Source organism: Dasypus novemcinctus, chromosome X (genome assembly GCF_030445035.2).
Source record: "Dasypus novemcinctus isolate mDasNov1 chromosome X, mDasNov1.1.hap2, whole genome shotgun sequence".
Classification (NCBI taxonomy): domain Eukaryota; kingdom Metazoa; phylum Chordata; class Mammalia; order Cingulata; family Dasypodidae; genus Dasypus; species Dasypus novemcinctus.
The window spans coordinates 9,779,176-9,805,076 of NC_080704.1; the positions used below are offsets into that span (position 1 = coordinate 9,779,176).

Genomic DNA, 25,901 nt, shown 5'->3' on the forward strand with positions numbered 1-25,901 from the left:
CTTTCTGAATCTCCTGGACTTGGGGTTGTCCTCGTCTTTTAGGCTGGGGGCCCATGCTGCGCCAGCATTTTCTGTGAAAGGCCAGGTAGTAACCGTTTTTGGCTTTGGAAGCAACACTGGTCTCAGCTGCAACTACTCACCTGTCATTGCGCGTGAAGGCAGCCGGAGAATATCCACACCCGGGCAGGCGTGGCTGCGTGCCAATAAACCGTATTGATAAGCACAGGCGGTGGGGATTGGGCCCTCTCGGTAGTCGACCAATCTTCAGATATCTGTGGATTGTCTCTCAAGATAATAAGCTCTTTATCTTTCCTTGCAGGTGTGTGTGTTAGATCTGCGGAAATAAACCCAAAATGCTCTCGAAAAACGAATTCTGATGGACCAGCAGTGAGTTGGTGGGGTGGCCACCCGCTCCTGACACAACCCTGACAGCTCCACACCTGTACGGGACCTGGCTTGCGTTAGAGTGTACTTTGAAATAACTCGTCCCTGGCCGCAGGAGTCTGTATTTTCTCGTAATCTTCATCCAGAAGTTAAAACAACACAAAAACAAAATAAAACCAGTCATATCACAAGGGAAAAAAGGATGGTCTCCAGCTGGGATACTGTGCCTGGGAAACACGAAGCCGCCAGCTAGACAGTGCCTGGTTTGGTTTCCATCGGAACAGGCCCTGATGGCTAAAAAGGGGAAGAAGAAGAAAAAAGCTGTGCCAAAAAAAAAAAAAGGCAAAATGCTGTGATAAACCAAAAGGGGGAAAAATCCTCCTCCACGTTCTGTTGTTTATTTCCCCTCCTTCCAATTTGGACACTACAGTGGCTCTCACAAAGGACGTTCAGAGACCGGTTTGCACCAACGAAACGTGCAACTTTGTAAGCCCAACACTTGCTATTTTCTAGAACCTTTTTTGTGTTCAGTGGTTTTTCTATCAGCTGGAGCCCGGGTGTCCGGGAACCCTCAGGCTGAGATGGAAACTTTTGGGGGCTCATCCCCTTGGCCTTTTTCCTTTGGTTTTGTTTGGCTTTCCAGTCCACCCTCAGTAGACACAGTCAGATGACACGAGGACACAGTCTTTGACGGACAGCTATCTCTCCCTCTTTGCACCGTCCTGCTCCCCGCTCATGCTCTCTGTCCCTTTACCGTAGTTGCTTCAGATCTTAGCGTCTCAAGGGCACTTTCAGAGTGTAATAAGTGCTTTATGTGAGGATACAGGGCAGGGGCTTTTTACAGGAGAAAAAAAAGAGACTTATAAAAGAAAGAGCCCGGAGTATTTTTGAAAAGAAAAAAAAATATTTTTATGTTTAAAACGATTTTAAAATCCTAAAGTGGCCATCAGACATAGACAGCTCTGTGTGATTCCTGTTTTACCGATTTTCAGACTGCGCAGGCAAGGCTGAGGTGGCTTCCCCTTTCCCTCCCTCGAGCGTCACGGGGGAGGTCAGGAAAACGCTCGGTGGACACGGGCGGACCTGTGGGCCGGCCACGCGGTTCTGCAGCCCAGGAGAAACATCCCAGCTCTTTTGGTCTGAGGCAGGGAAGTTGCGTCTTTTGGTGTGTGTTTCCTGTAATAGCCAGCAGGAAGGAAAGAAGGACCCAGCACTGTGCATTCGCACCCTGTGGAAGCAATTCCAAAACCAGAAGCCTTGGAAGGAGCCATCAAAGCTTGGCTCCGTTTCCCGTTCGCTCCAGCTTTTTCCCAGCAGCACAACTACCATCCGTCAGTCCCCCAAGAAGGCGCTTGGCCAGTCCCTGCAGAGCTGACCTGCAGAAGGCTGTGGGGTCTGATGGGGTCTAATAGCCAAAATAAACGTGGAAGGAAGCTCTTCGGTCCTGAAGGGGAGTGATCCAGGTAGCACGTCACTAATAATTTCTGCCATCTTGACAATTTCTTCTCTTGACAAGTGACGAGGAGAAGGGGTTTTTTAATTAATGAATCTTTTTACTGTTTTTTAAAAAATGAAATGAAGCCTTGTGTTCCCAGAGGGGTGTCCTTTCATGAGATCTGGTGAGCTCTGAGCTCTCTTCTGTCATCGCCCAACGCCAACCTCTTTTTTAAAGTCGCCATGGGGGAAAGTGGCGCAAGACAAGAGCCTCTCCTCTCGCTGGCGTGCCTGTGGCCCCGGGAAGGGCCGCGGTGTGGTTGGGATCCGCTGGTGGTGGGTGAGCTCCAGCCACGAGCTAGGGCATTCGAGGGTGGCCGCCAGGTGGGGAGTCGACATCAGTCCCCAGGGAAGAGCAAGGGCTTCAGTTGAACTTGGGATGGGCAGGACCAGCTACCAAAGCCAGGGTGGATCGACTATTGTCCGGTAACTAATCGGCCTCCACGGGGGTGGTTGAATTATTCCAGCGCATCTGGAGAAGACCAGCATGGGCTCTGTTGACAAGTCGAGAGCTCTCTCGCGGCTCTGCTCCCTAAACACTTGGCCGAGGTGGCCAGAGGTACACGGGGTCGCCACTCCCGTCTTTGACGATGGCAGGCTCCCCCCAAGAAGATGGTAGTTCCCGCCCCGAGAACTCATTAGGTCTTGGGTGTGGTTCATCGGGATCCAGAGGAGCCGCTTCCAGCCCTCCCAGTGAACATGCATTCGTCCGGAGAGGACGTCAGCTGTCGGCCCGTGGTCAGACGCGCCAGGAACAGCTGCCGGCCCATGACGGGAGCCTGTAGACAAGCGTCCTGGAGCGGAGGGCCTGGCCCCTGATGATCTGAACCCCTTCTGGAATTGTTAGGTTGGAGCTGAGGGCGGTGCAGCCAGCGCCCAGCAGAACAGCTCTGTGCGGAACACTGGGCCCCGTGAGGACGGGAGCCTCCGGCCACCCCCCTGGCCTCCCCGCCGACCCCGCCACCAGGGGACCAAGCCGGAGCGCGTGGAGGGCGCCCACAGAGCATCGCCGTCGTAGGAAGCTCCTCGGTCGACAGCTATTGATCGAGGGCCGTGTCCACACGTCTGTGTCGGCCCCGCCAGCGGTGTCGGTAGCTCCGTCTTTGAATTGTTCTCGCGCGACTGTTTACAGCTCTTCCCAATTGTCAGGCTGAAGCTTGAGTGACCAAATTTAACCTGGATTGAAAAGCAGGTGCAACACGGGGATCCTCCATCAACTCTGTGGTTGAGTTTGACATGACCACGGACACGCCCAGCACACGCATGGGAAGACGCTGCCTGTGGGGAGCAAGAGGTCCCCCGACACGGGGTAGGACCCACGCCGATCCCGGGTGGCGCGCAGGGCTTGCCTTCCGTTTTTGTCTTTTAAACAAATAGACCGTGGAGCCGAGTGGAGTGCACTTTGTCACATAGAAGGGTCTGCTTCGTTCCTTGTCGTTTTCCTCCTCTTGAGCCCTTGGACCTTTTTTTTTTTATCGTGTTTCTCGTCCAGTGCAGAGCTGTTCTTTCCGCCCCTCACTGAAGTTGTGAATTCTGGCTTCTGCAGTTTTTATTGTCTGTGTCAGACGTGCAGCCAGGCCTGGGTCTCTGTTGGCATTTTCCAGATTCAGTTCAATCGGTGTCGACCCCGATGTCCCTCTTGGTTCCCCCCACACGCCCTCACGCTCTTTGAAAACAGAATCACCTTGTGTGTCGTCGCTCATTTGTTTCAAGAGAGAATCAACAGATCATATTCAGTGTCTTGAATAAATTGCTCTATTTTGATATTAGAGAACGTGGTGGACGTGCTTTCTCCGTCTTGCTCAGTAACTCTTGCGTCCGTGTTGATAGCCATGTGTGAAAACACTGCACCTTTTCCAGAAGAAGAAAACATTTTTGCAGATTGCTGAGTTAAACAAATAGGGAAAAGAAAGGCTTTGGAATGACAGCAGCCCCCAGTTACATGAAGGGGAGATGTGTTTAGTGTACCTCCTTTTTATCGTTTTATTCCAGGCTGGCTGTTGTACAAATGAGAGCAAATGAATTTTCCTGCGGCAGCAGGTTTTTTCTCGAGATTTTGGTCTCAAGGGTTGCCTTTGTGTCATTCACAGACCCACAAGGTACGGGAAGCAGGTTCTGTGGACGTTTCCTTCTGCACTACACATACCAGCCCCCAGCAAGCATTTGTTGCCATCTGTGTGCCACCTTAATTAATTGATGGGTGTCATGTAGTGTAATGAGTAAGTGCGAAATGAAATCAGCCCCGTTACGGGCAGAGGTAGTAGAGTCAGGAGAGCACGTCGGGCTGCCTGGCAGAGGCCCTCACTCTCAGTCCAGGGTTTTGCGCTGCGAGTCACAAAGTCGCGCTGCCGTTTGCCTGCAGTCCTGACACCTGCGTGTCTGGATGGCCACCCGGGAGGGCCCTGGGCCCTCGTGGCCCTCGCCTGCGGCACCTTTGGCTCGGCCTCCCGGGGGGCCCGAGCCCAGATGCTCGCCTTGGGTTGGCAAGTGCAGGCTGAGCGTTCCATGAGCAGGGCCTGCTGCCACCAGCGTTGTCTGGGATAGGTCATTTTGTTCTTCTGTCCTTAACCCCTGCACACCCAATGAAGCCTGTTCCTCTGAGGCGGATTTGGGGCAAGGCTCTGAGCACCCTGAATCCCACAGAAGCCGCAGAAAGCTGGGGGCACGCACACAAGGGGACCAGCAGGAAGGCAGGGCGCCATCTTTGGGCGTGGCTGTGACCACACAGAGAACGGGGGGGGCTAGCGGCAGTGCCGGTGACAGGGAGAGCTTTAAGTGGAGATCTTCATACTCCAGGGGAAACTCGGGACCCTGTGATTGTCCTCGGTTTGCACAGCTTTCATCTCTCGCCAGACGCAGTCTCTTCCCGCCCTGACCCTCTCATTTCCCACTGTCACTAACCCCCGGTTACTCTCCCTGTGGGACCCCAGCTTCCGTGCACTCAGCAGGTTGGTTTTAATTGCCCACATCTTGGTGCTGTTCAAGAGCATAGTTAAGAATGTTCTCCGGGTCCCCAGAACGTTCTCTGAGCCCCTGTCCGTGCTGTTGATGACCAGGGACAGAGCCCGGAACTCACTGCAGTGCACGAGAAGGGCGGGAAGCGGTGAGGGCTCAGGGCAAGCAGGATTCTCCCTGATGCCTTCAGAGAGGTTACAATTTGCCTGAACACTTTTTTCCAGCCCGGGTCCTTTTTCCCGGTGGCGAGTCCATGGCCAAGGTGAGCAGGGACAGCGGTTTGCCCCGGGACGGGGCAGGGAGATTGGCGTTTGGAGTCTTAACCCTTCACTAAAATCCAAGGTGACAGCCTGGAGAACGGTGGCTTTGCTTAGCAGTACAGCTGTCCTCAGACCAAAGCTCCTTGAGAGAAACGCCACCGGAGGGTGGCTGGTCTCCACCAGTGAGCAGGAGGAAGTCTCACTCTGAAAGAGGGAAATGACGCGGATCCTGGTGCAGCCGCTTAGGGAGGGGGTGCTCGAGCCGGGTGAACTGGCCAGTCGGTCACAAGCCAGTGGGTGCTGCCAGGTGAGAACAGACTCCCCTTTCCACCTGAACCCCTGCCACCAGGTGTCTCCATCTGCCCTCCCACTGTCGGGCCAGCCTGGACACCCGGCCGTGCGGTCCCGTTACCCTTTGGCCCTTCCGGGGACTTCTCTCCTGGAGCGTCCTCTCCCCGGTCACTCTCATCACGGCTCCCCCGCCAGCTCTTCCCCGGTTGGGTGCAAACATGCTCCAGTGTGCGCCATCTGGAGCCCAGACACGGGACACCTCCCCTGGGAGTTCCTGTCCCCTGCAGCCACCAGCCAGCACCGGGAAACAGCTCGGAACAAAGGGGCATCCGAGTGCTCAGTTGTCCCCCATCTTACTGGCCAGATGCCCATGCTCACTTTTGTGCCCCCCCCGGCTCAGTGCCTGGGGGGTTAGAGGGTAAAAGACACCCCCTCAGCTGCTCAGCTCGCCCCAGCCAACAGCCCCATGTCCTGGGGAGCAGCTGGAGGGGCTTGGTATCCCACCTGGCAGGAGGTGAGGCGACCAGAGCACTGGATCAGAGTTCTAACTTGTGGGCTGGAGAGCCTGCCTGGCTCCTGGAAGACACGGAGAACGGGGCAAAGATCACCGAGCCTGGGAGGACAGGGGTCCCGGGCTCGGAAGCCCTGCGGGTGGGAGTGTCAGTCGAAACCAGGCTGTAGGACCGGTCCCTGGAGCCTAAGGGCACGGGTGGCTGCAGACCCTGCCGCCCTTACTGCACCCTGAGCCCACCCCTAGATGCACGCCCAAAGCTGCCCCCAAGCAGGCCTTGGCTGCTGACTCGGCCACTGCCAGCCCCTCTCCAGAAGTGTTCCTCTGCAGCTCTGCCAGGTCACGAGCCTGGCTGGAGCTGCGGCAGAGGCTGGAGAAGCCAAGGAGGTGCCTATCTGCTTCTGGAGTGGAGGGGGGCTCCTCAATGCCGGAAGGGCCTCTGGCTCTGATGCTGGGCGCAGACAGACCCCGCTGCTGCGATTAGGAAGGCAAATGCCCCCTGGAAAAGCTAAAACTCCATGTCCTCTTGGCCCCTTTGATGGAGATGGGGCGATTTGAGCTGCCTCAGGGCCACTCTCATAAGACAACAATTATCCAGACAGTCCTGGGGCAGCCCTGGGCACCTCCGAAGCCATCTGCAGCACATTCCTCTCCAAACTACGCATCCAGAAGCTTCCAGGACAGCGTGTCTACTGTCAAAGGGAATCCTAATCTCTATGCTACAGGAGGTGCGACATGGAGGTTTGCGTGTCAGGCAAACATGACAAGACAGTGTTGGCGGGGTCTTGGGAAAGTAGCGCCCCTCGCCTTTCAGCACACAGCAGGGGGCTTCCAACTCCGATGCATGCTGCTGCATTTTTGCAAAAGTTGATCAGATCCATGTATAGATACCTGGTTAGACACACACGCGTAGGCTTTAACAGGTGGGAAGGTGGAGAGCCAGGCAGCGGTCTGAGCATAAAAGCAGGCACGTTCCGTTGACATCGTTTAGGGCTCGACACTGGGCAGCCTGAAGACTGCCAGCCATCAAAGCCCTGCCCCTCGTGGGCTTATGAAGAGCATACCGTGCCCCCACGTCCCTTTTGCCCCCTTGTCCTGTACCTGCTGGTCCCGTACCTGGCAGTGACCCTTGAATTAGGAGAGCTGGTGTTCAGACACAACCCGAATCAGGCAGGGAGCTCGGTCACAGTGACTTTATTTAAGCACGTTTCCAAGGGCCTGGGGCTGGCCCTGAGAGTGCAGCTGGCCACAGAAACACTCAGGGCCAAGAAAATCTGGCCAAGCGGCTCTGGTTGGCCTAGAAGGAGGAGTCACGGGTGCTTTCTCCATTCAGAGAGGCCCTTGAGAAAGAAGCTCAACGGGATGTCAGGGGGAAGGGGTGGGGGGTGCTACCCCCGGCAGCGCAGGGCGGGGAAGGCAGGGACCCACTTGTGCAGGAGAACCTTGGAGGCTGAGGGGCGTGAGGGCGGCACCCCGGAGCCCCGGCCCCTCACAGGGCTCCCTGGGTGCTTGGAGCAGACTCGGCCTTGTTTCCCCGGTGGGGCCCACTGGCGAGATGGATTTCGAGCGTGCTGGTGTCGGCACCTGGAGAGGAAAGGAGAAAGGGTGGTGATGGGGCGCGTGTCCCGAGAAAGCCTGAGAAAACGCTGGCGGTGCTCAGCGGGGCGCTGAGATTTGATGCGCCCACTCTGAGGTCACGGGATGGTGTTCGTGTGGACAGTTTTTTAAAAGGCGACACCATACTTTGATCTACATTCGATGAACCCCTCCCACGGGGAGAAACATCCCAGAGAACCTTCCAGAGTGGTGGACGGGTGAGCCGGCGTCCACCACGCATGCGCACACGCACGCCCCTCGGTGCAGCCCTGGGTGGGGCGGGTGGCTGGGTGTCAGGACCCCACGCCTGCGGGCGGCGCAGCGCTGCACCTGGCGGCGGGGGCAGCCTCGGAGGCCTGACGGGACGCCCCGTCCCCTGGAATGGGAGGCACTGGCCAGGTGTCTTTCTATGGGTGATGCCGCGTGCAGTTAGCCAGCACCACCCGCCTCGGCACCTCAGTTCCCCCCGTGGAGCCCTTCCCCGTCTTCGAAGGTCCCATTTAGGCTCACGTTAAGCGCGTGGCGCAGGCCTGCCTGATGAAGCTCTGCCAAAAGGAACTTGTTTACTCGGGTCATAAACTGGGACTCTGGGTGATGCAACTGAGGACTGCTGTGTTTTCTTTTATTGCCTGAATGGCCATGTCCGATCACATATTCTCAGGGCTCTCAGGGAGCCCCTTGGTGAGAAATCTCTGAAGACGTGTCACCCAAGCCTGAGTGTCAGGACGAGCTGTGCCTCCACAAGAGTCGGTTTGTTTCCTTGGGAATAACTAAGAGTCACGTGACTGATGGCAATTTTCTCTTTACTTCCCGTTTTCAAGCGTTGTGTGCGGCTAATTCCACGGGCTTATTTCTGCTTCCTGGTCATTATCCCCTGGTCCTGCTTGCTTCCTGGATGCAGGAACTTTGCCCTCTGCCCTCTCCAGCTTCCAGGAGGGGTGTCAGATGGCTTAGGAAAAGTAGGTATGACGCAGTGAGAGGAGCAAAAGGGGGCCGTGATCAGCAGTCATTGCCACCGAGGAATCGGGGGAGCTGTGTGCTCGCACGGTGACACGTCTCCCCACAGCCCCCGAGGGAGCCCTGTTGGGTCAGATGTCAGAATCACTCCCCTGACATCCACACGCGGCTGCTGTGCCCGCTTCGGCACATGTCTGGGGAGCCCCGAGACGGGAGGCACAGGCCGGCGGCCAGCGGGGTCTCTCAGCTGTGTGGAGCACGCGGCTGCCCTGCCCCACAGCCTCCATGACCCCAGGTACCCCCACAAGCAGGCCTCGCCTGCCCCCCTGCTCCCTCTCTGCTTGCTCGGGCCTCAGCCGCTTCTCTCTCACACCCCAAGCTTGGCCCTGCCTCGGGGCTTTTTTGGCCTGGAGAGAAAGCTCCAGATTTTCTCACTGCGCCCTTCTTCCCTCCATTCAGACTTCGACTCAAATGCTCCCTCCTCCTCAGAGGGGCTCCCGGGACTCCCCGCCCCACCCTTGTCTCTCCAAACCCCTGTCCCTGATCTCTCTTAGACTGCTATGTAATGGACTAGCATGTAAGTAATTGACTCTTCATTCTGCCTCGGCCACTGTCGTCCATGCAGGCAGCGACTGCCTCGGTCACCCCCATGCTGCCAATGCCGTGAGCAGCACCGGGCACGTGGCAGGTCTCACCATCATGCTGAAAGGGCACCTACAGAGGGGTGAGGGCTCCCTGCCCAGTGGGACGCAGTGCTGGCACCTGGGGCCGCCTGCTGAGACTGACAGGTGGAGGGAAGACGCAGGCACAAAGGGCAACCCGTGCAGAATTCTCAAGGAAGGAAAGAGGGGATGTTAGGACTGTATGGGAAAGAGCAGATGGCAAACGGTGGCCACGGGAGGGGATGGCTTGGAAAGGGTCTAGGAAGCCCGAGTTACAGAAAGAGGCAGTGATATTGCCACAGAGGCAAGTCAGATTCCTGACATCGCACCCTCCCAAGAACACGCAGGGCTGTGCAGGGCTGCTGGGAAGCTTCCTGCCGGGACGGTGTTAAGACGCCTCAGCTAGAGGGCAGAGGAAGTCAGAGCAAGTTCGAGGAACTGCATGAAGAGAGTAAAGAAGGAATGTAGAGGACGGCTGGGAGGACCGACACTAGGGCCACGGACCCTACAGGAGAGTGTGGATTGCCGACCAGCAGGGGTGGGAGAAGACCAGCTGGCTGGAGTGGTGAGCCTGCTTTTCCTGGAAAAGCTGCAAAAAATCCTAGAGGACTCTTCCATTTCCGGAACATTCCTGCCAGAGGGGCTGATGGCACTTTTGAAAAGACATGGTTCTAACAGTGCCCCCCTTTGTTTATGACTGTCTGGGGCTCATGGGGGGTTGTGTGAGATTTTGAAGTTCTTTTCAAAAAGATTCTGGACTGTTGTGTCACGAGGTGGCCTGTGATCAAGGTCTGGGTGGAGGACACGCCGCCCCCGGGACCTCCCACCTTGGGCCGCACTCTAGCTCCTGTGGCTTTGAAGAGTCCCTGGTCCTTTCATCCTCCCGCTGGGGAGCCACAGAAAACCCTTGTGGCGTAGCAAGGTTCCCTGACAAGGCTCGGTCAGTAGCCGGGCTGCCTGCGGCTGAGGTAGATGGGTGCTGGGGGCTCTCCAGCAGGCCTGGGTCTCCGTGCAGGTTTGCTCTTCAGGCCTTCAAGGTCTCCACAGAGAGCGGATCCCTGGTTGATGCAAAGTCTATGGAGAGGTGACAAGTGAGCCTGCAGGAACAACAGACACCTGCAACCTCATGTTGTCTAGGGGGCCAGCCGCGGCCTACTCACCGCCTGGTGAGCCGAGCCCAGGCGGGTCCCTGGAACCCTCCCCAGCCCCATGAGCTGAGGCTGGAGGTGCACTGCGTGCCTTCCGGACCCTCAGCTGCCAAGCCTAGATCCCGTGAAACCCCTGAAGCTCTAGAACCACAGAGAACACTGACCGCCTGGGCCTGGCGCCCCATCAAGGTCTTGAACTTGATCTGCCAGCCTGGAAGATCTCCTCCACACTCCCCAGCAACGAGGACCCCCACGGGCCCCAGGTATTACTTTCAGGGGAGGTGGCGGGGGGGGGGGGGGGGGGGGGGGAGTGACAGCAGACTGCTGTGCAGGGAAAGCTGATCTCCCAGAGCCCAGCCTAGGAGACTCCACGGGAGCCAGCCTGCTTGGGCGGAGCGTGGGAGGAGATTCCTGGGGCCGTGTGGCAGGGTGCTGCTTGGAGGGTAAGCTACTGACAGCACCCACTACTTGCGTGATGCTAGGAAAGGGACCTGCAAGTGGGAGTCAGTTGGTCTCTAGTGCCTTCAAAGGAGAGAAATTGTGCAGACGGAGGAGAAACAGAGAGGCCCGTGCATGAGGGTGTTTCAGAAGGTGGGGGAAAAATCATCCTGAAAGGCAATCTCTGAGCTCCCCAGACATGCCTGTTCAAAGCACGGCTCCCCCTCTTCCAGAGAGAGGGGAATCTCAAAGACGCTGCTGCATTACCTAGCTCCCTGAGGATGCCCCGGCTTTAGGATTTCATGAACACAAGCCCTACTTAAAAAAAAAAAGTACCCCTCTGCTCCCCTTGCTGCCATCAGCATTTGATCGAAGCGACACGGGTGTCTTAAGCCATGTGTGCAAACAGGGGTGGGTGGGTAAGACATTGTGATTCCCTTGAAAAAAATGCAACTATTATTTATTTACCCAGGAAAAATACTTTTTATTCTATATACCACTAGGCATCTGTAGCAGGTTTTTTCAAATCTGTGAACGCAGCACAGAAAATGCTAAACATAAAGCATCTGTGACTTAAGAGCTGTGTTCTCTTAAACTAGACACACAGACACAAAGCAGAAGAAAACTGTAGGCGAGAACGTGGAATTGTGGGAGAGAAGGAAGCATTGTGGGAGTGAACAGGGACTGTGGGAGATAGAGAATTATGAGTGCGTAGGAATTATGGATGAGACTAGGAATTGTTGGAGAGGTGAGACTTATAGATGAAACAGGGATTGAGGAGGAAACAGAACATGGTAGAGAAGGAAGAACCATAGAAAAGAACAAAGATGGTAGAAAAGAAGAGAGATGTGTGAGAGAGAACAAAGCACTGTGGAAGAGAATTAGGAATTGTGAGTACTAAAGGAGTTGCTGGGGGCAGAGAATCCTTGGTGAAATGAGGACTGTGAGACTGAACTGTGGCAGAGAAAGAATTATGGTGGAAGAGAATGGGGAATTATGGTTGTGACACAGACTTTTGGGTGACACAACTGTGGAATGGACAGGGAATAGTGTGCAACATAAGGAATTATGAGTGACAAGGAATTGGGGGAGAGAACAGAAACTGTAGGAATGATGGAGAATTGTGAGTGACACAAGAATTTTGAGTGATAAAATTGTGGGAGACAGAATTGTGGGAGAGAAGACAGCATATGGATGGGACAAGGAATTAATGAAAGAAAGGGGAATATGGTAGAGAATGGAGAATCATAGAACAGAACTAATAATAATAAGAATGGAAATGTATGGAAGAGAATGGAATATGTGGTTTTGACAGGGAATTGTGGAAGAGAGAGGGAATTGTGGTTTGCAAGGAATTATGGGAGGGACCAGAATTGTGAGTGATGGGGAATTGTGGGAGACACAGGGAATTTTGGGAGAGACAATAGATGGAAGAGATTAGGAATTTAAAAAGAGATGGATTAGGTAGAGGAAGGAGAAACATGAAACAACAAAGATTCGTAGAAAAGAATAACGTTATATGAAAATGAGGAACTATGAAGAAACTGAGAATTGTGGGAAATGCAGGGAAAGGAAATTCTGGGAGAGAGGATATGGATGGGATTAAGAATGAAAGAAGGCAAGTGTATGCGTCTGAGGAGATTGAGCACCTGCTTACCATATGGGAGGCCCCGGGTTCAATTCCCAGTGCCTCCTAAAGAAGATGAGCAAGAGAGCTGGCTGACATGAAGGGTTGGCAGAGTGAGCTGATGTGACAAGATGACATAATAAGAGACACAAGGAGGAAACCATAATGAGAGACACAGCAAAGCAGGGAGAGGAGGTGGCTCAAGCCATGAGGCACCTTCTTCCCACATGGGAGGTCCCAGGTTCAGTTTCCTGTGCCTCCTAAAAAGAAAATCTGCACACGACAGACAGACACAGCAAATGCAAACAATGAGGGGATGGAGAGAAATAAATCTTAAAAAAAAAAAAAAAGACAAGGAATTAGGTAGATGATAATCATGAAACAGAACAAAGATGTATAGAAGGAAATCTAGTTCGAGAGACAGAGAACTGTGAAGGGACTGGTAATTGTGAGTGACAAGGAATCAAAAGGAACAAGAATGATGGGAGTGACGGAACTATGGGAGGGAAAAGGAATTGTGGATAGGAACTGGAATTTGGGGTGACAGAATTCTGGGTGACAGGGAACTGCAGGAGTGACAGAGAATTATGGGAGAGGCAGATACGGATGAGATTTGGAATTAATAGAGGCAAGGAATTAGGTAGAAGAGTAAATCACGAAGCAGAACAAAAATTTGTAAAAGAGAACAGTTGTATGATAGAGAACAAGGAACTCTGGCGGAAGTGGGAATTGTGGGAGGGAACAGCAATTGTGGGTAAGACAGTATATGGGTGAGATTAGGAATTAAAGAAGACACAGGAAATTATGTAGCAGACAGACAATCATGAAATAGGCCTTAAGAAAAGAGTAGAGTTGTATGAGAGAAAACCGAGAACTGTGAAGGGACTGAAAATTGCAGGTGAAACATGCTTTGTGGGACCTGACAAGGAATTGGGGGGGGGACAGGGTGACAGGGAATTGTGAGAAGGACAGGGAATAGTGGCTATTGAGGGAATTGTGGGATGTCACAAGGAATTGTGGGAGGGACAGAGAATTGCAGCTGCAGGCAACCCTGGGTCATCTCTCACCTGGCAGGGTAAAGCGTAGCTGTCTCTCTGCTTCTGCTTTCAGTTCTCAGCTGATAGAAGACTCCGCGGAGAGGCCTTGCCATCTAATCCAAGGCCCTTAACTCAGGAGATGGAACCTAAAGTTCCCCTAACTGAATCTAACCAGAAGGGCCCACTAAAATGGGTCCCCACGCACAGGGGTGGGTCAGCTCGAGACCGTCATCTGCTGGGGTCCACAAAAATCTCCAGGACAGAAGGGAAGGTTCCCCATTTTTTATCTGCACCCAAATGGGCCCAGAGTGTGCTGCTTTGCTGCCCTTGCCTGGGCGAGCCCAAGCTGAGGCCTACAGCTGCCCGGGGACCGCACCTGGGGGTTACCCAGCAGTGGGAGCATTTAGCTCCTGCCACGGGCGATGCCCACCTTGGTGGGGCGAGTTTCTTGAGAAGTTCAACCAGGCCAGACTCGGCGCTCTTCTTTGCTGTCAAATGCTGAAACGGTCTGGCCTTTTAAGGCCATTTTCTGGAATTCATAAATTGTATCAAACTGCCACGATGCTGTTTAGAAATGTCACTTGATCAACATGTGTTCAAATAGACACAGTTAAAGCTATAGTCTGATTAAGCGATGAGAAGGAATGCATACTTTAAGTATAGCTGTGTTTCCAGGGGGGGAAAAAAAAACTACTGCTTTAAGAAATGTCATAGTCACTATTGTGTATTCTCTATTAATTTCCTAAGTGGATCATCACAAAGATACTTTTCTCACTCAGCTCTCTGCAGGAGAAAAAAATGGGAAAGAAGAGCTGATAGACAATTCAAAGGTAATTATAATAGTAATAAGTAAAATATCCCACTTTGCTATACATCTCTCGTGTTGCTTTCTTATATATATATATAGAATAGTGATGACACACTTATTAAATAAACCACATGGTTGACAGACAGGATGGCCGACAGATAACATGGTTGGCAGAAAAAAATGACCGACATCATATTGGCCAGCAGACCACGTGACAGGCGGTCAACAGAGCTGACAGACCACAACTGACAGACAACATGGCTGACAGACAACATGGTTGGTAGACAACATGGCCAACAGATCACATGGCCAGCGGACCACATGACCCACTGACAACATGCCTGGGAGACCTCATGGCAGGCACTCAACATGGCTGACAGCTCACATGGCCCACAGACCACATGACCGACCGACTATATGGCCAACAAACAACATAGTCAGCAGCCAACTTGGACTAAGGATCACATGGCCGGCAGACCACATGACTAACTGACAACATTGTTAGTTGTTAATATGTATGACAGATCACATGACCAGCAACAAATATGGCCAACAGACCACATGACCTTCAGACCACATGACTGACCAACAACATGGCCGACAGACAATATGGCGGCAGTCAACCTGGCCTACATATCACATGGCTGGCAGACCACATGACCAACCAACAACATGGCCAACAGACCACATGGTCTTCAGCCAACATGGTCGACAGATCAGATGGCCAGCAGACCACATGACCGACTGACAACATGGCCGGCATACCACATAACTGACAGCCAACATGGCCAATGGATCACATGGCCAGCAGACCACACGACTGACTGTATGAGCTAACATGTATGACGGATCACATGACTGGCAACAAATATGGCTGACAGACCACATGAACAACCAACAACATGGCCGACAGTCAACATGGTCTGCAGCCAACATGGCTGACTGATCACATGGCCAGAAGACCACATGACCAACTGCCAACATGGCTGAAGGATCACATGATGGGTAGCCAATATGGCCAGTGGATCACATGGCTGGCAGACCACATAACTGACCAACAACATGGCCGACAGACAACATGGCCAATGGGTCACTTGGCCGGCAGACCACATGACCAACCGACAACATGGCCAATATAAAACATGGTCGGTGGTCAACATGGCTGATGGATCACATGGCCGGCAGACCACATGAACGACCAACAAAATGGCCGACAGAAAACATGATTGGCAGCCAACATGGCCAATGAATCACATGCCAACAGACCACATGACCTGCACTCAACATGGCTGAGAGAAAACATGGTTGGAAGTCAACATGGCCGACGGATCACATGGCCGGCAGACCATATGACCAACCAACAACATGGCTGGCAGACCACATGACTGACTGACAACATGGCTGGCAGCCAACATGGACTAAGGATCACATGGCCAGCAGACCACAAGACTGACTGACAACATTGTTAGGAACTAACATATACAACAGATCACATGACCAGCAACAAATATGGCCAACAGACCACATGGCTTTCAGGCCACATGACCAACCAACAACATGGCCGACAAACAATATGGTCAACACTCAACATGGCCTACGTATCACATGGCTGGCAGACCATATGACCAACCAACAACATGGCTGGCAGACCACATGACCTACTGACTACATGGCCGACACACAACATGGTCCATAGCAAACATGGCTGATGGATCACATGGCCGGCAGACCACATGACTGACAATATTGTCAGGAGCTAACATGTATGATGGATCACATGACTGGCAACAAATATGGCTGACAGACCACATGGCCTTCAGACCACACGACCGACCAACAACTTGGCTGACAGTCAATATGGTCGGCATCAACATGGCCGAAGAATCACATGACCTGCAGACCACATGACCGACTGACAACATGCCCAGGAGACAACATGGTCAGCAGCCAACATGGCTGATGGATCACATAGCCAACAGACCACATGATCAACAGTCGCCATGGCCATCAGATGACATTGCTGACAGACAACATGGCCAACAGACCACATGACCGGCAGACCACATAGCCAGAAGAGCACATGGCTGTCAGACAAAATGGCCAACACACAACATGGCTGACATACCACATGGCCGACTGACCTCATAGCCTGAGGACCACATGGTCAACAGAAAACACGGCCCAACCCACCATACGTTTTTAAAGAAATCAATTCTATGGATATATGCTTTTTATATATATTTCCCCCTTTTATTGATACATATTAACGAAGTATACAGTTTATCCAAAGTGTACAATCAATGGATTCTGGTATAATCACATGGGTATGCATTCATCACTTCAGTCATTAAAGCATTTTCCTTATTTCAATAATAAAAAGCAAATAAGGAAATTCCTCCTCTCAATCTGTTTTCCCTACTGCACTCAGCTGCTATTTCTGGCTACTCTTGCACAATTATTTATTTGTTTATTAAGCAGTTTTAGTTGAGATATATTCACATACCATATGATCTAGCCAAAGTATATAATCAAAGGCTTTTTTTTTTTTTAGCTGTTAAATAGACCTATGCTGTAAAATCGTAAAATAAAGAGAAAAATAGATGGAAAGAAATGGCAAATATTTAAAGAGTGGAAGGACAGGTTAGATTTAGTGGAATCAATGACAAGGAGATAGTGTAGCAATAAGCATTTATAAATGTAAATAATTCTAATATAGTAGAAATTAATGAAAACACTTCTCTTAATTTTTATATTACAGCTCTATCTTTTGGACATAATTTCTAAGAATGAAAATATATTATTGTTTTGGTTATTTATCTCCATGTAGGCCATAATTCTTTCTGCATAGTCAAATTCCAATTTGGGAATTCTTCACATCTTATTAGAATGAATTATAGCAGATAACAATATGCCAACTCATAATTTTATGAGGCAGAAAAATTCAAAATCTTGTTCAACAATACTCATGCAAAATCAAAATCTTGTTCAACAGTACTCATGCGAAATCAAAATCTTGTTCAGCAGTACTCATGCGAGATCAAAATCTTGTTCAACAGTACTCAAGTGAAGTCATTATCGATCCCAGTGGATTATTTAATTGAGCATGCATAAGAAAGAGTTAAAGGAAAATGAAGTATCCAAAACTATATCTCTTTTCTAGTCCTCCTCAATTCAGTGCTTATTTTATATGAAGAAATTACAGAATACCGTTGACAGGAACAATTTGCTAGTTGCACTGAGTAATTATCGTTCATATACTACAATTTTTTAAAAAGATTTATTAATTTACTTCTCTCCCCTTCCCCTCCCCCCACCCTGGTTGTCTGTTCTTTCTGTCTATTTGCTGCGTCGTCTTCTTTGTCCACTTCTGTTATTGTCATCAGCGGCACAGGAATCTGTGTTTCTTTTTGTTGCGTCTTGTTGTGTCAGCTCTGTGTGTGTGCAGCACCATTCCTGGGCAGGCTGCACTTTCTTTCGCGCTGGGTAGCTTTCCTTACGGGTGCACTCTTTGCGTGTGGGGCTCCCCTACACAGGGAGCACCCCTGCATGGCACGGCACTCCTTGCACGCATCAGCACTGCGCATGGGCCAGCTCCACACGGGTCAAGGAGGCCCGGGGTTTGAGCCGCAGACCTCCCATGTAGTAGACGGACGCCCTAACCACTGGGCCAAGTCCGCTGCCTAATGTTGTTATTTTACATTTATATGGCCTGCTCCCGATCTTTTGGGTTACTATTTGCATGGAATACCTTTTTCTAGCCTTTCACTTTTAACCTGGTTGTGTGCTTATGTCTGAGGGTCTTTTGTAGACAACATAAATGGCTCACATTTATTTTACCTGTTCTACCAGTCAGTTCTTTTGATTAGGGCGTTCACGCCTCGAACATTCAGAATTATTACTGTAAAGGCGCTAATTTACTTCAACCATGTTGTCCTCAGCTCTCTGTGGCTAGACTGTCATATTGTCTGCCTTCTTATCCTTTAGTTTACACTTCCTCATCATCTTCATTTGTCACCTAGTCAGGAGTGCGGGTCAGGTTGGCTTTGAGTGTAGTGGCATCCCCTGGTCTCCCAGCCCTGTTGCTTGGTGTGGAGCTGCATGAGTGTGTCAAGAGCCTGAGCAGATGTGCAGGGGCTGAGTGGGTGCAGGGGCTGATAGGGTGCAGGGGCTGGCCAGGTGCACAGGCTGACAGGGTGGCAGCCCAGTGGCCTGGGCAGGGTGAGGTGTTGCAGAGCGGCAGCTTGGAGGTGGGATTGTGGGGACCCTGGCAAGGGCAGGTGGGGGCAAAGCCGCGCAAAAAGGAGATACAGTGCTGGAGAGGAACCAGCTGCCGGCCTCATGTCCCGAACTCGGGGCTGCTCTCTTCTGCCTGACTAAGGAAAGACACGGTGGGGGCTGAGAGAACCCCGGGGGGGGGGGGGCCTTTGACCTTACCCACTTCTGCTGAGGAGTTGAGGCCCAGTGACCTCTGGGTCCCCCGAAGATGCTGAGCTTCCTGGGCCTCCCTTGACCTTCGGAAGGTGAGGCCACCCCACCAGGCCAGGGTTTCTGTACCAAGAGGAGAGCAGCAGGTGGGCCTGCCTGGGCAGCTGGCTTCCTCCCATGAGAATGAGGGCAGGGCTGCTGCAGGCCCCACTCGCCCGGGGACCCCGCCAGGGCTGCGGCACCTCCCATGCCACCCATTGACTCTTGAATAGTGACAATCCTGACTCTTCTCCCAATGTCTGACCTGAAGCTCCTCCACCAAAAGCTCTCTGTGAAGCACATGGTGCAAAATGGCAATCATAGGGACTCTCATGGGGGGGGGAGGTAGTTATGTGGGATCTGTGCTTATGCATGATTTCTCTGTAACCTTCAAGGGCTCTAATAAAAAAGAGAAAGGGGGTAAAAAAGCTGCTGCAAGGACTTTACCACTACCAGGGGTCCCATTTAACAGCTGCTTCCGCTGACGGCAAGAGATGGGATGGGTTGGGGCCTCCCTGGGGGTGGAAAACCAGGGTTTGCGACAGAAGGAGTTTTAGCTTGCTAATGCTGCTGGGAGCATGATACCAGAAATGGGTTGGCCTTTCTGTGGGCTTATTAGGATAAAAGCCTGTTGTCGAGTGGGCCCCACCTGCGCGGCACAGCTTCGCCTCCCTTTGGCCACCTTTCTCCTGCTGAGTTTGGGCCATCAAGCCCTCTTGTTGGAATGTCGGCCCAAAGGGTATTGGGAATGAAAGAAAGAGAAAAAGGAGAATGAGAGAGAGAGAGAGAGAGTTGTGATCAGGGGGTCTGTGAGTAGAGACTCACCAGACAACTTTATTGTTTGTGTTACAAGAGGCTCTCTATATACCCTGGTCTACGTGAAAACAAGCAGCAACATGCAGTTAACTAGTAGCATTGCTCATATCTAAGGAATTAAAAAACTCTATCTCAAGGTGCAAAGTCTAAGTGTTCTATTCACTATAAAATATATGTACTAATTTTTATCTCTTCCTGTGGCATCGTCCTGATAGCCATCAAGCATTCAACCCATTGCATTCCTTCTGTTGCAAGCACAGCCATGGAGACAGCATGTCTCTCCTTGCAAGGCCACTGTGCCACAGTTTCCAACATCTCCCCCTTTTTGTTTTAGTCAAGGTGACCATGCCTGGGTTAGGCTGCCCTCCTCTGAGAGTCTTACCCATCATTGACTATCAGCCAAGCTCTTTGACTTTGGGAAATTATTGAAGTGCTTTTGCTCGCACCAGATTATTTGCATGTCCCATGGCTGTTACACTTTGTAATTTTCTTCAAAAGCGCTGTACAGCGTAGGCAAAAATTATGAGTCATAGAATAAATATGATTAGCCTTATTTCTAAAGCTGACAGGAAATGCTGTGATTTCCACCAATTAACTGGGTTAAATTTTGTAATATGTGAAATCATATCTGAGAAAATATCCTTATCATTTGCTACATGAATTTGATTATGAGACATATCCAGTATTTTCCTTTGTAATTCAATTATTTCCAGAGATATTACATATATGGCCTAATAAATGATTCTCAATTTTTTCCATACTATATCTGATTATATGCAAGCAGAGTTATAGAAAAATTACTTATATTCCAATCACATCTCAACCCCCTTAACAAATTTAAATTATACAATTGATCTCCAATATGTAACACAGCTGATTCCAAATCATTAACTCTATTATTTAACTGCTCATCTATAAGCTCTTGACTATGCCACAAAACACTAGCATTTTTATGCCAATCATGTACATATTGTTGTGTTTGTACTTTCATGTAAAGCTACCTCAGCAGTAGCAGTAGCTGTAATCATTCCAATCAGTCCCAAAATGCTTATAATAAGCAGTCCAATAAAGCGTCTAGTCCGTTTCAAGAATTCTTATGTAGCAATAATTGACTTTCAGGAGACAACTGCCAAATCTGTGTCATTCTCACAGGTATCCAGATGCCTTTTCTTCTTCTGGCCATCACTACTGTTTCTCCATCCTGCAACATGCTTTTTGATAGACATGTATGCAAGGCACCATTTTCATAAAACAGTGAGTCATTCTTAATAGTTTTCTTACCAGTTATGAAAACAAATGGATCTCTAACACAGGCCTTAAGATGATATGTTTGATTAAGGGTCAAATATTGTCCTGTCTTATTTATATTTCCCAGCTATTCATACATAGCTTTTATATACATAGGATAGTGATGACATACTTATTAAATAAAAAACATGGTTGACAGACAAAATGGTTGACAGACAACATGGTCAGCAGAAAACATGGCGACATCATATTGGCTGGCAGACGACATGACAGGCAGTCAACAGCGCCAAGAGACAACATGACGAACAGCAACATGACCAAGAGACAACATGGTCAGCAGCCAACATGGCCGACAATCACATGGCCAGCAGACCACAGGTCTGACCGACAACATGCCCGGGAAACCCTATGGTGGGCACTCAACATGGCCAACAGATCACATGGCCCACAGACCACATGACCGACCAACAACATGGCCTGCAGACAACATGACTGACAACATTGTCCGCAGCTAACATGGACAACGGATCACATGACCGGCAGCAAATAGGGCCGACAGATCACATTGACTTCAGACCACATGACCGACCAAGAACATGGCCGACAGTCAACATGGTCCGCAGCCAACATGGCCGACGGATCACATGGCCGGAAGACCACATGACCGACTGCCAACATGGCCAGCAGCCAACATGGCCGATGGATCACATGACTGGTAGTCAATATGGCTAACGGATCACATGGCGAGCAGACCACATGACCGACTGACAACATGGCTGACATAAACATGGTCGGCAATCAACATGGCCTATGGATCACAAGGCCGGCAGACCACATGACCAACCGAAAACATCACCGAAAGATAATAGAGTCATCAGCCAACATGGCCAGTGGCTTACATAGCTGAAAGACCACATAATCGGCAGTCAACATGGCCGGCATACCACATGACCGACTACCATGATGGCCGGCAGCCAACATGGCCGACAGATCACATGACTGGTAGCCAATATGGCCGGTGGGTCACATGGACAGTAGAGCACATGACTGGCACTCAACATGGCTGACAGAAAATATGGTCAGCAGCCAACATGGCCGACAGATCACATGGCCGGCAGACCACATGACTGACTGAGAACATTGTTAGAAGCTAACATATATGACGGATCACATGACCAGCAACAAATATGGCCAACAGACCACATGACCTTCAGACTACATGACCGACCAACAACATGGCTGACAAACAATATGGTCGGCAGTCAACATAGCCTACGTATCACATGGTCGGCAGACCATATGACCAACCAACAGCATGGCTGGCAGACCACATGACCTACCGACAACATGGCCGACAGACAACATGGTCCGCAGCCAACATGGCCGACGGATCACATGGCTGGCAGACCACATGACCGACTGTCAACATGGCCGGCAGCCAACATGGCTGACGGATCACATGGCCAGCAGACCACATGACTGACTGGCAACATTGTCAGGAGCTAACATGTATGACGGATCACATGACCGGCAACAAATATGGCCGGCAGACCACATGACCAACCAACAACATGGCCGACAGTCAACATGGTCCGCAGCCAAAATGGCCGACAGATCACATGGCCAGAAGACCACATGACCGACTGCCAACATGGCCGACAGACCCCATGGCCGATGGGTCACATGGCTGACAGACCACATGACCGACTGACAACATGGCTGATATAAAACATGGTTAGCGGTCAACATGGCTGCCAGATCACATGGCCAGCAGACCACATGACTGACTGACAACATTGTCAGGAATTAACATGTATGACGGATCACATTACCGACAACAAATATGGCCGACAGACCACATGACCAACAACATGGCCGACAGTCAAAATGGTTCGCAGAGAACATGACCAATGGATCACATGGCCAGAAGACCACATGACCGACTGCCAACATGGCTGGCAGGCAACATGGCCTAAAGATCACATGATGCGTAGCCAATATGGCTGACGGATCACATGGCTGGCAGACCACATAACTGACTGACAACATGGCTGACCGACAACATGGCTGATGGGTCACATGGCCAGCAGACCACATGACTGACCAACAACATGGCCAATATTAAACATGGTCTGCAGTCAACATGGCTGACTGATCACATGGCTGGCAGACCACATGACCGACCAACAACATGGCTGACAGACAACATAGTTCGCAGCCAACATGGCCAACGGATCGCATGGTCGGCAGACCACATGATCCACTGACAACATGGCTGGCAGACAACATGGTCAGCAGCCAACATGGCTGATGGATCACATGTCACAGACCACATGATTGGCAGTCAACATGGCCGCTAGAGAACATGTTTGGCAGCCTACATGGCTGACTCATCACATGGCCGGCAAACCACATGACGGACCGACAACATGGCCGACAGACCGACAACATGGCCGGCTGACTACATGACAGACCAACAACATGGTCGGCAGCCAACATGGACTAAGGATTACGTGGCCGGCAGACCACATGACTGACTGACAACATGCCTGGGGGACAACATGGTCAGCAATCAACATTTCCGATGACTGACCAACAACATGGCAAGCAGACCACAGGACTGACAGACAAAATGATCAGCAGCTAACATCGCCGACGGATCACATGACTGGCATCAAATATGGCCGATATATCACATGGCTGTCAGACCATATGACCAACCAACAACATGGCCAACAGACAACATGGTTGGCAGCCAACATGGCCAGCAGGCCACATGACAGGTTAGCAACATGGCCAGCAGACCACATGACCAAACAAAAACATGGTCAGCAATCAACATTGCTGACAGATCACATGCCTGGCAGACCATGTGACCACCTGACAACATGCCTGACAGACAACATGGTCAGTAGTCAACATGGCCAATGGATCACATGGCCAGCTGACCACATGACCAACAACATAGCCAACAGACAACATGGTTGGCAGCCAACATGGCTGATGGATCACATTGGCTAACAGACCACGTGATCGACAGTCACCATGGCCACAGACCACATGGCCTTCAGACCACACTGTTGACAGACAACATGGCCAAGAGACCACATGACTGGTGGACCACATGGTTGGCAGACCACATGGTTGATGGACAACATGACCAATAGACAATATGGCCAATAGACAACACGGCCAGCAGACCACATGACCAGCAGACCACATGACTGGTAGACCACATGATCAACAGTCACCATGGCCACAGACCACATGGCCTTCAGACCACATTGCTGACAGACAACATAGACAACAGACCACATGGCCAAAAGACCACATGATTGATAGTCAACATGGCCAGCAGGCCACATGACCAACCGACAAATGTGACAAGGAATTCTGGGAGTGACAGTGAATTGTGGGAGTGACAGGGAATCATGGGAGTGAAAGGAAATTGTGGGATGTCATAAGGAATTGTGGGAGGGACAGAGAATTGTGGGTGACAAGGAATTCTGGAAGTGGCAGGGAATTCTGGGAGTGATGGGGAATTGTGGGACTGACAGGGAATTGTGGGTGATGGCAGGAATGGTGGATATTTACAAGGAATTGTGGGAGTGTGAGGGAATTGTTGGAAGGAAGGAGAATTGTGCATTACAAGGAATTACGGGAGTGGCTGGGAATTATGGGTGACACATGGAACTGTGTACCTCCTTAAAAAAAAGAGCAAAAAACAAAAACACTTAAGTCCCCAACTCCTTTACTATTAAGATTTACTTAAATCTTATAATCAATTCTCCTTATTTTCCACCTAGGTTTTTTGGAAATGTGTTACTTCCAAAGCTACACAAACTCCCATTTCCAGTGCACTTGTACTTTAACACTGTTATTACAAACAAGCATTGAGCACTTCTCCCATGCCAGGCCCAGCCCCAGCTAAGTGTGCCAGGAGGGGTGGAAGGCACAACTACTCCAGCAGTGCCCAACTATCTCAGTGCAAGGCGTTAGAGAGCAGCCCCAAGGCCCTAAACTGGAAGAGGTGGGTCAGGGAGGGGCTGTGGGGACACTGCAAGGGGAGAGGCAGCTTCCTCCCCAAACAGCATTGGTGGGCATCACTGCCTTATTCAGAAGGGGAAGGCACTGCAAACATGTAGATTCTACTTGTTCAGAAGTTTCAATCTCCTTTCTCAATACTAACTGTAAAGTGTTTACTCAAGCACAGCCTTCAAAAGGGATAAAATCAGGGTATAAAGTTTATATTGAAAATTAAATCAAGGAAGTACATGTGGCTCAAGTGGTTGAGTGCCTGCTTCTCACATATGAGGTCCCACGTTCAATCCCTGGTACCTCCTAAAAACAAACAAACAAAAAGCCAACTCTTGTTGGGGAACAGCTGTAGCTCAGTGGTTGAGCACCTGCTTCCCCTGTATGAGACCCTGGGCTCAATCCTGATACCTCCTAAGAAAAAAAAATTAAAGCAAGATCTTTTCCCCCAAGCCTTAGAGAGAGAAATAAGATAAAATAAAATTTTGGTTTTAGGCAAGTCAGATAAAGCAGAGGGAGGGTAAAATTAACCAGTTATAGTAACAGTGACATTATCTGAGATTTAATTGGAAATAAGACTCATAGGTTTGGTTATTAATCTTTCTCATAAGCCACTGTAGTTAGAAAACAAATGAACTCACTATAATAGTAATGAGGCTTCATGTTTGAAGAAGTTTTGGATCACAGAGGGGTTCAACTATGGCAGGGGAGGAACATTGGTGTGGTGTGTCATTGATGGCAGAGGCATGGGTGGGAGGGAGTTCTCCAGGGCATGCATATAGGGTATATAGGTATGTTTGGAAGTTTGTTGGGTATTGACATAGTGGGTAGAGTTTCATACGACAACTGAGGGGGTGCGGAGTTCCCATTCTGGGGAGCTCTGTCGCATTCCCTAATGGAACAGCAACAGTCTACCAAGTGCAAGGGCAAAGACCAGTAAAGAAGGATGGTCCAAAGATGGGCCCTTGTTACTGATGACTATGGTTATGAGCCTGAGTGCTTGAAATTCCAACTTGGCCTAGAGCTGCAGGGTGCCTAAGAGTTACCTCCTGAGAGCCTCCATGTTGCTCAAATGTGGCGACTCTCTAAGCCTAACTCAGCATATAAATGCATTACCTTCCCCCCAGTGTGGGACATAACTCCCGGGGATGAACCTCCCTGGTGCTGAGG

General features: G+C 50.7%; 2 protein-coding genes across 8 annotated transcripts in view; one reads left to right on the plus strand and one right to left on the minus strand.

The window, feature by feature from the left end:
- Positions 1–3,652, plus strand: part of TBL1X (transducin beta like 1 X-linked) — a 281,546-nt gene extending 277,894 nt beyond the window's left edge. For all 7 annotated transcript variants that reach the window (XM_004466286.5, XM_012528189.4, XM_058291403.2 and 4 more), the window contains one exon: positions 320–3,652. In XM_004466286.5, the coding sequence (XP_004466343.2) occupies positions 320–346 (27 nt within the window). In that variant the 3' untranslated portion in view covers positions 347–3,652. The remainder of the gene's footprint in view (positions 1–319) is intronic.
- Positions 3,653–7,073: 3,421 nt separating this feature from the next.
- GPR143 (G protein-coupled receptor 143) overlaps positions 7,074–25,901 on the minus strand; it is a 42,860-nt gene continuing 24,032 nt past the window's right edge. Inside the window, exon 9 of the mRNA XM_071213188.1 lies at positions 7,074–7,479. Coding sequence (XP_071069289.1) covers positions 7,385–7,479 — 95 coding nt within the window. The 3' untranslated portion in view covers positions 7,074–7,384. The remainder of the gene's footprint in view (positions 7,480–25,901) is intronic.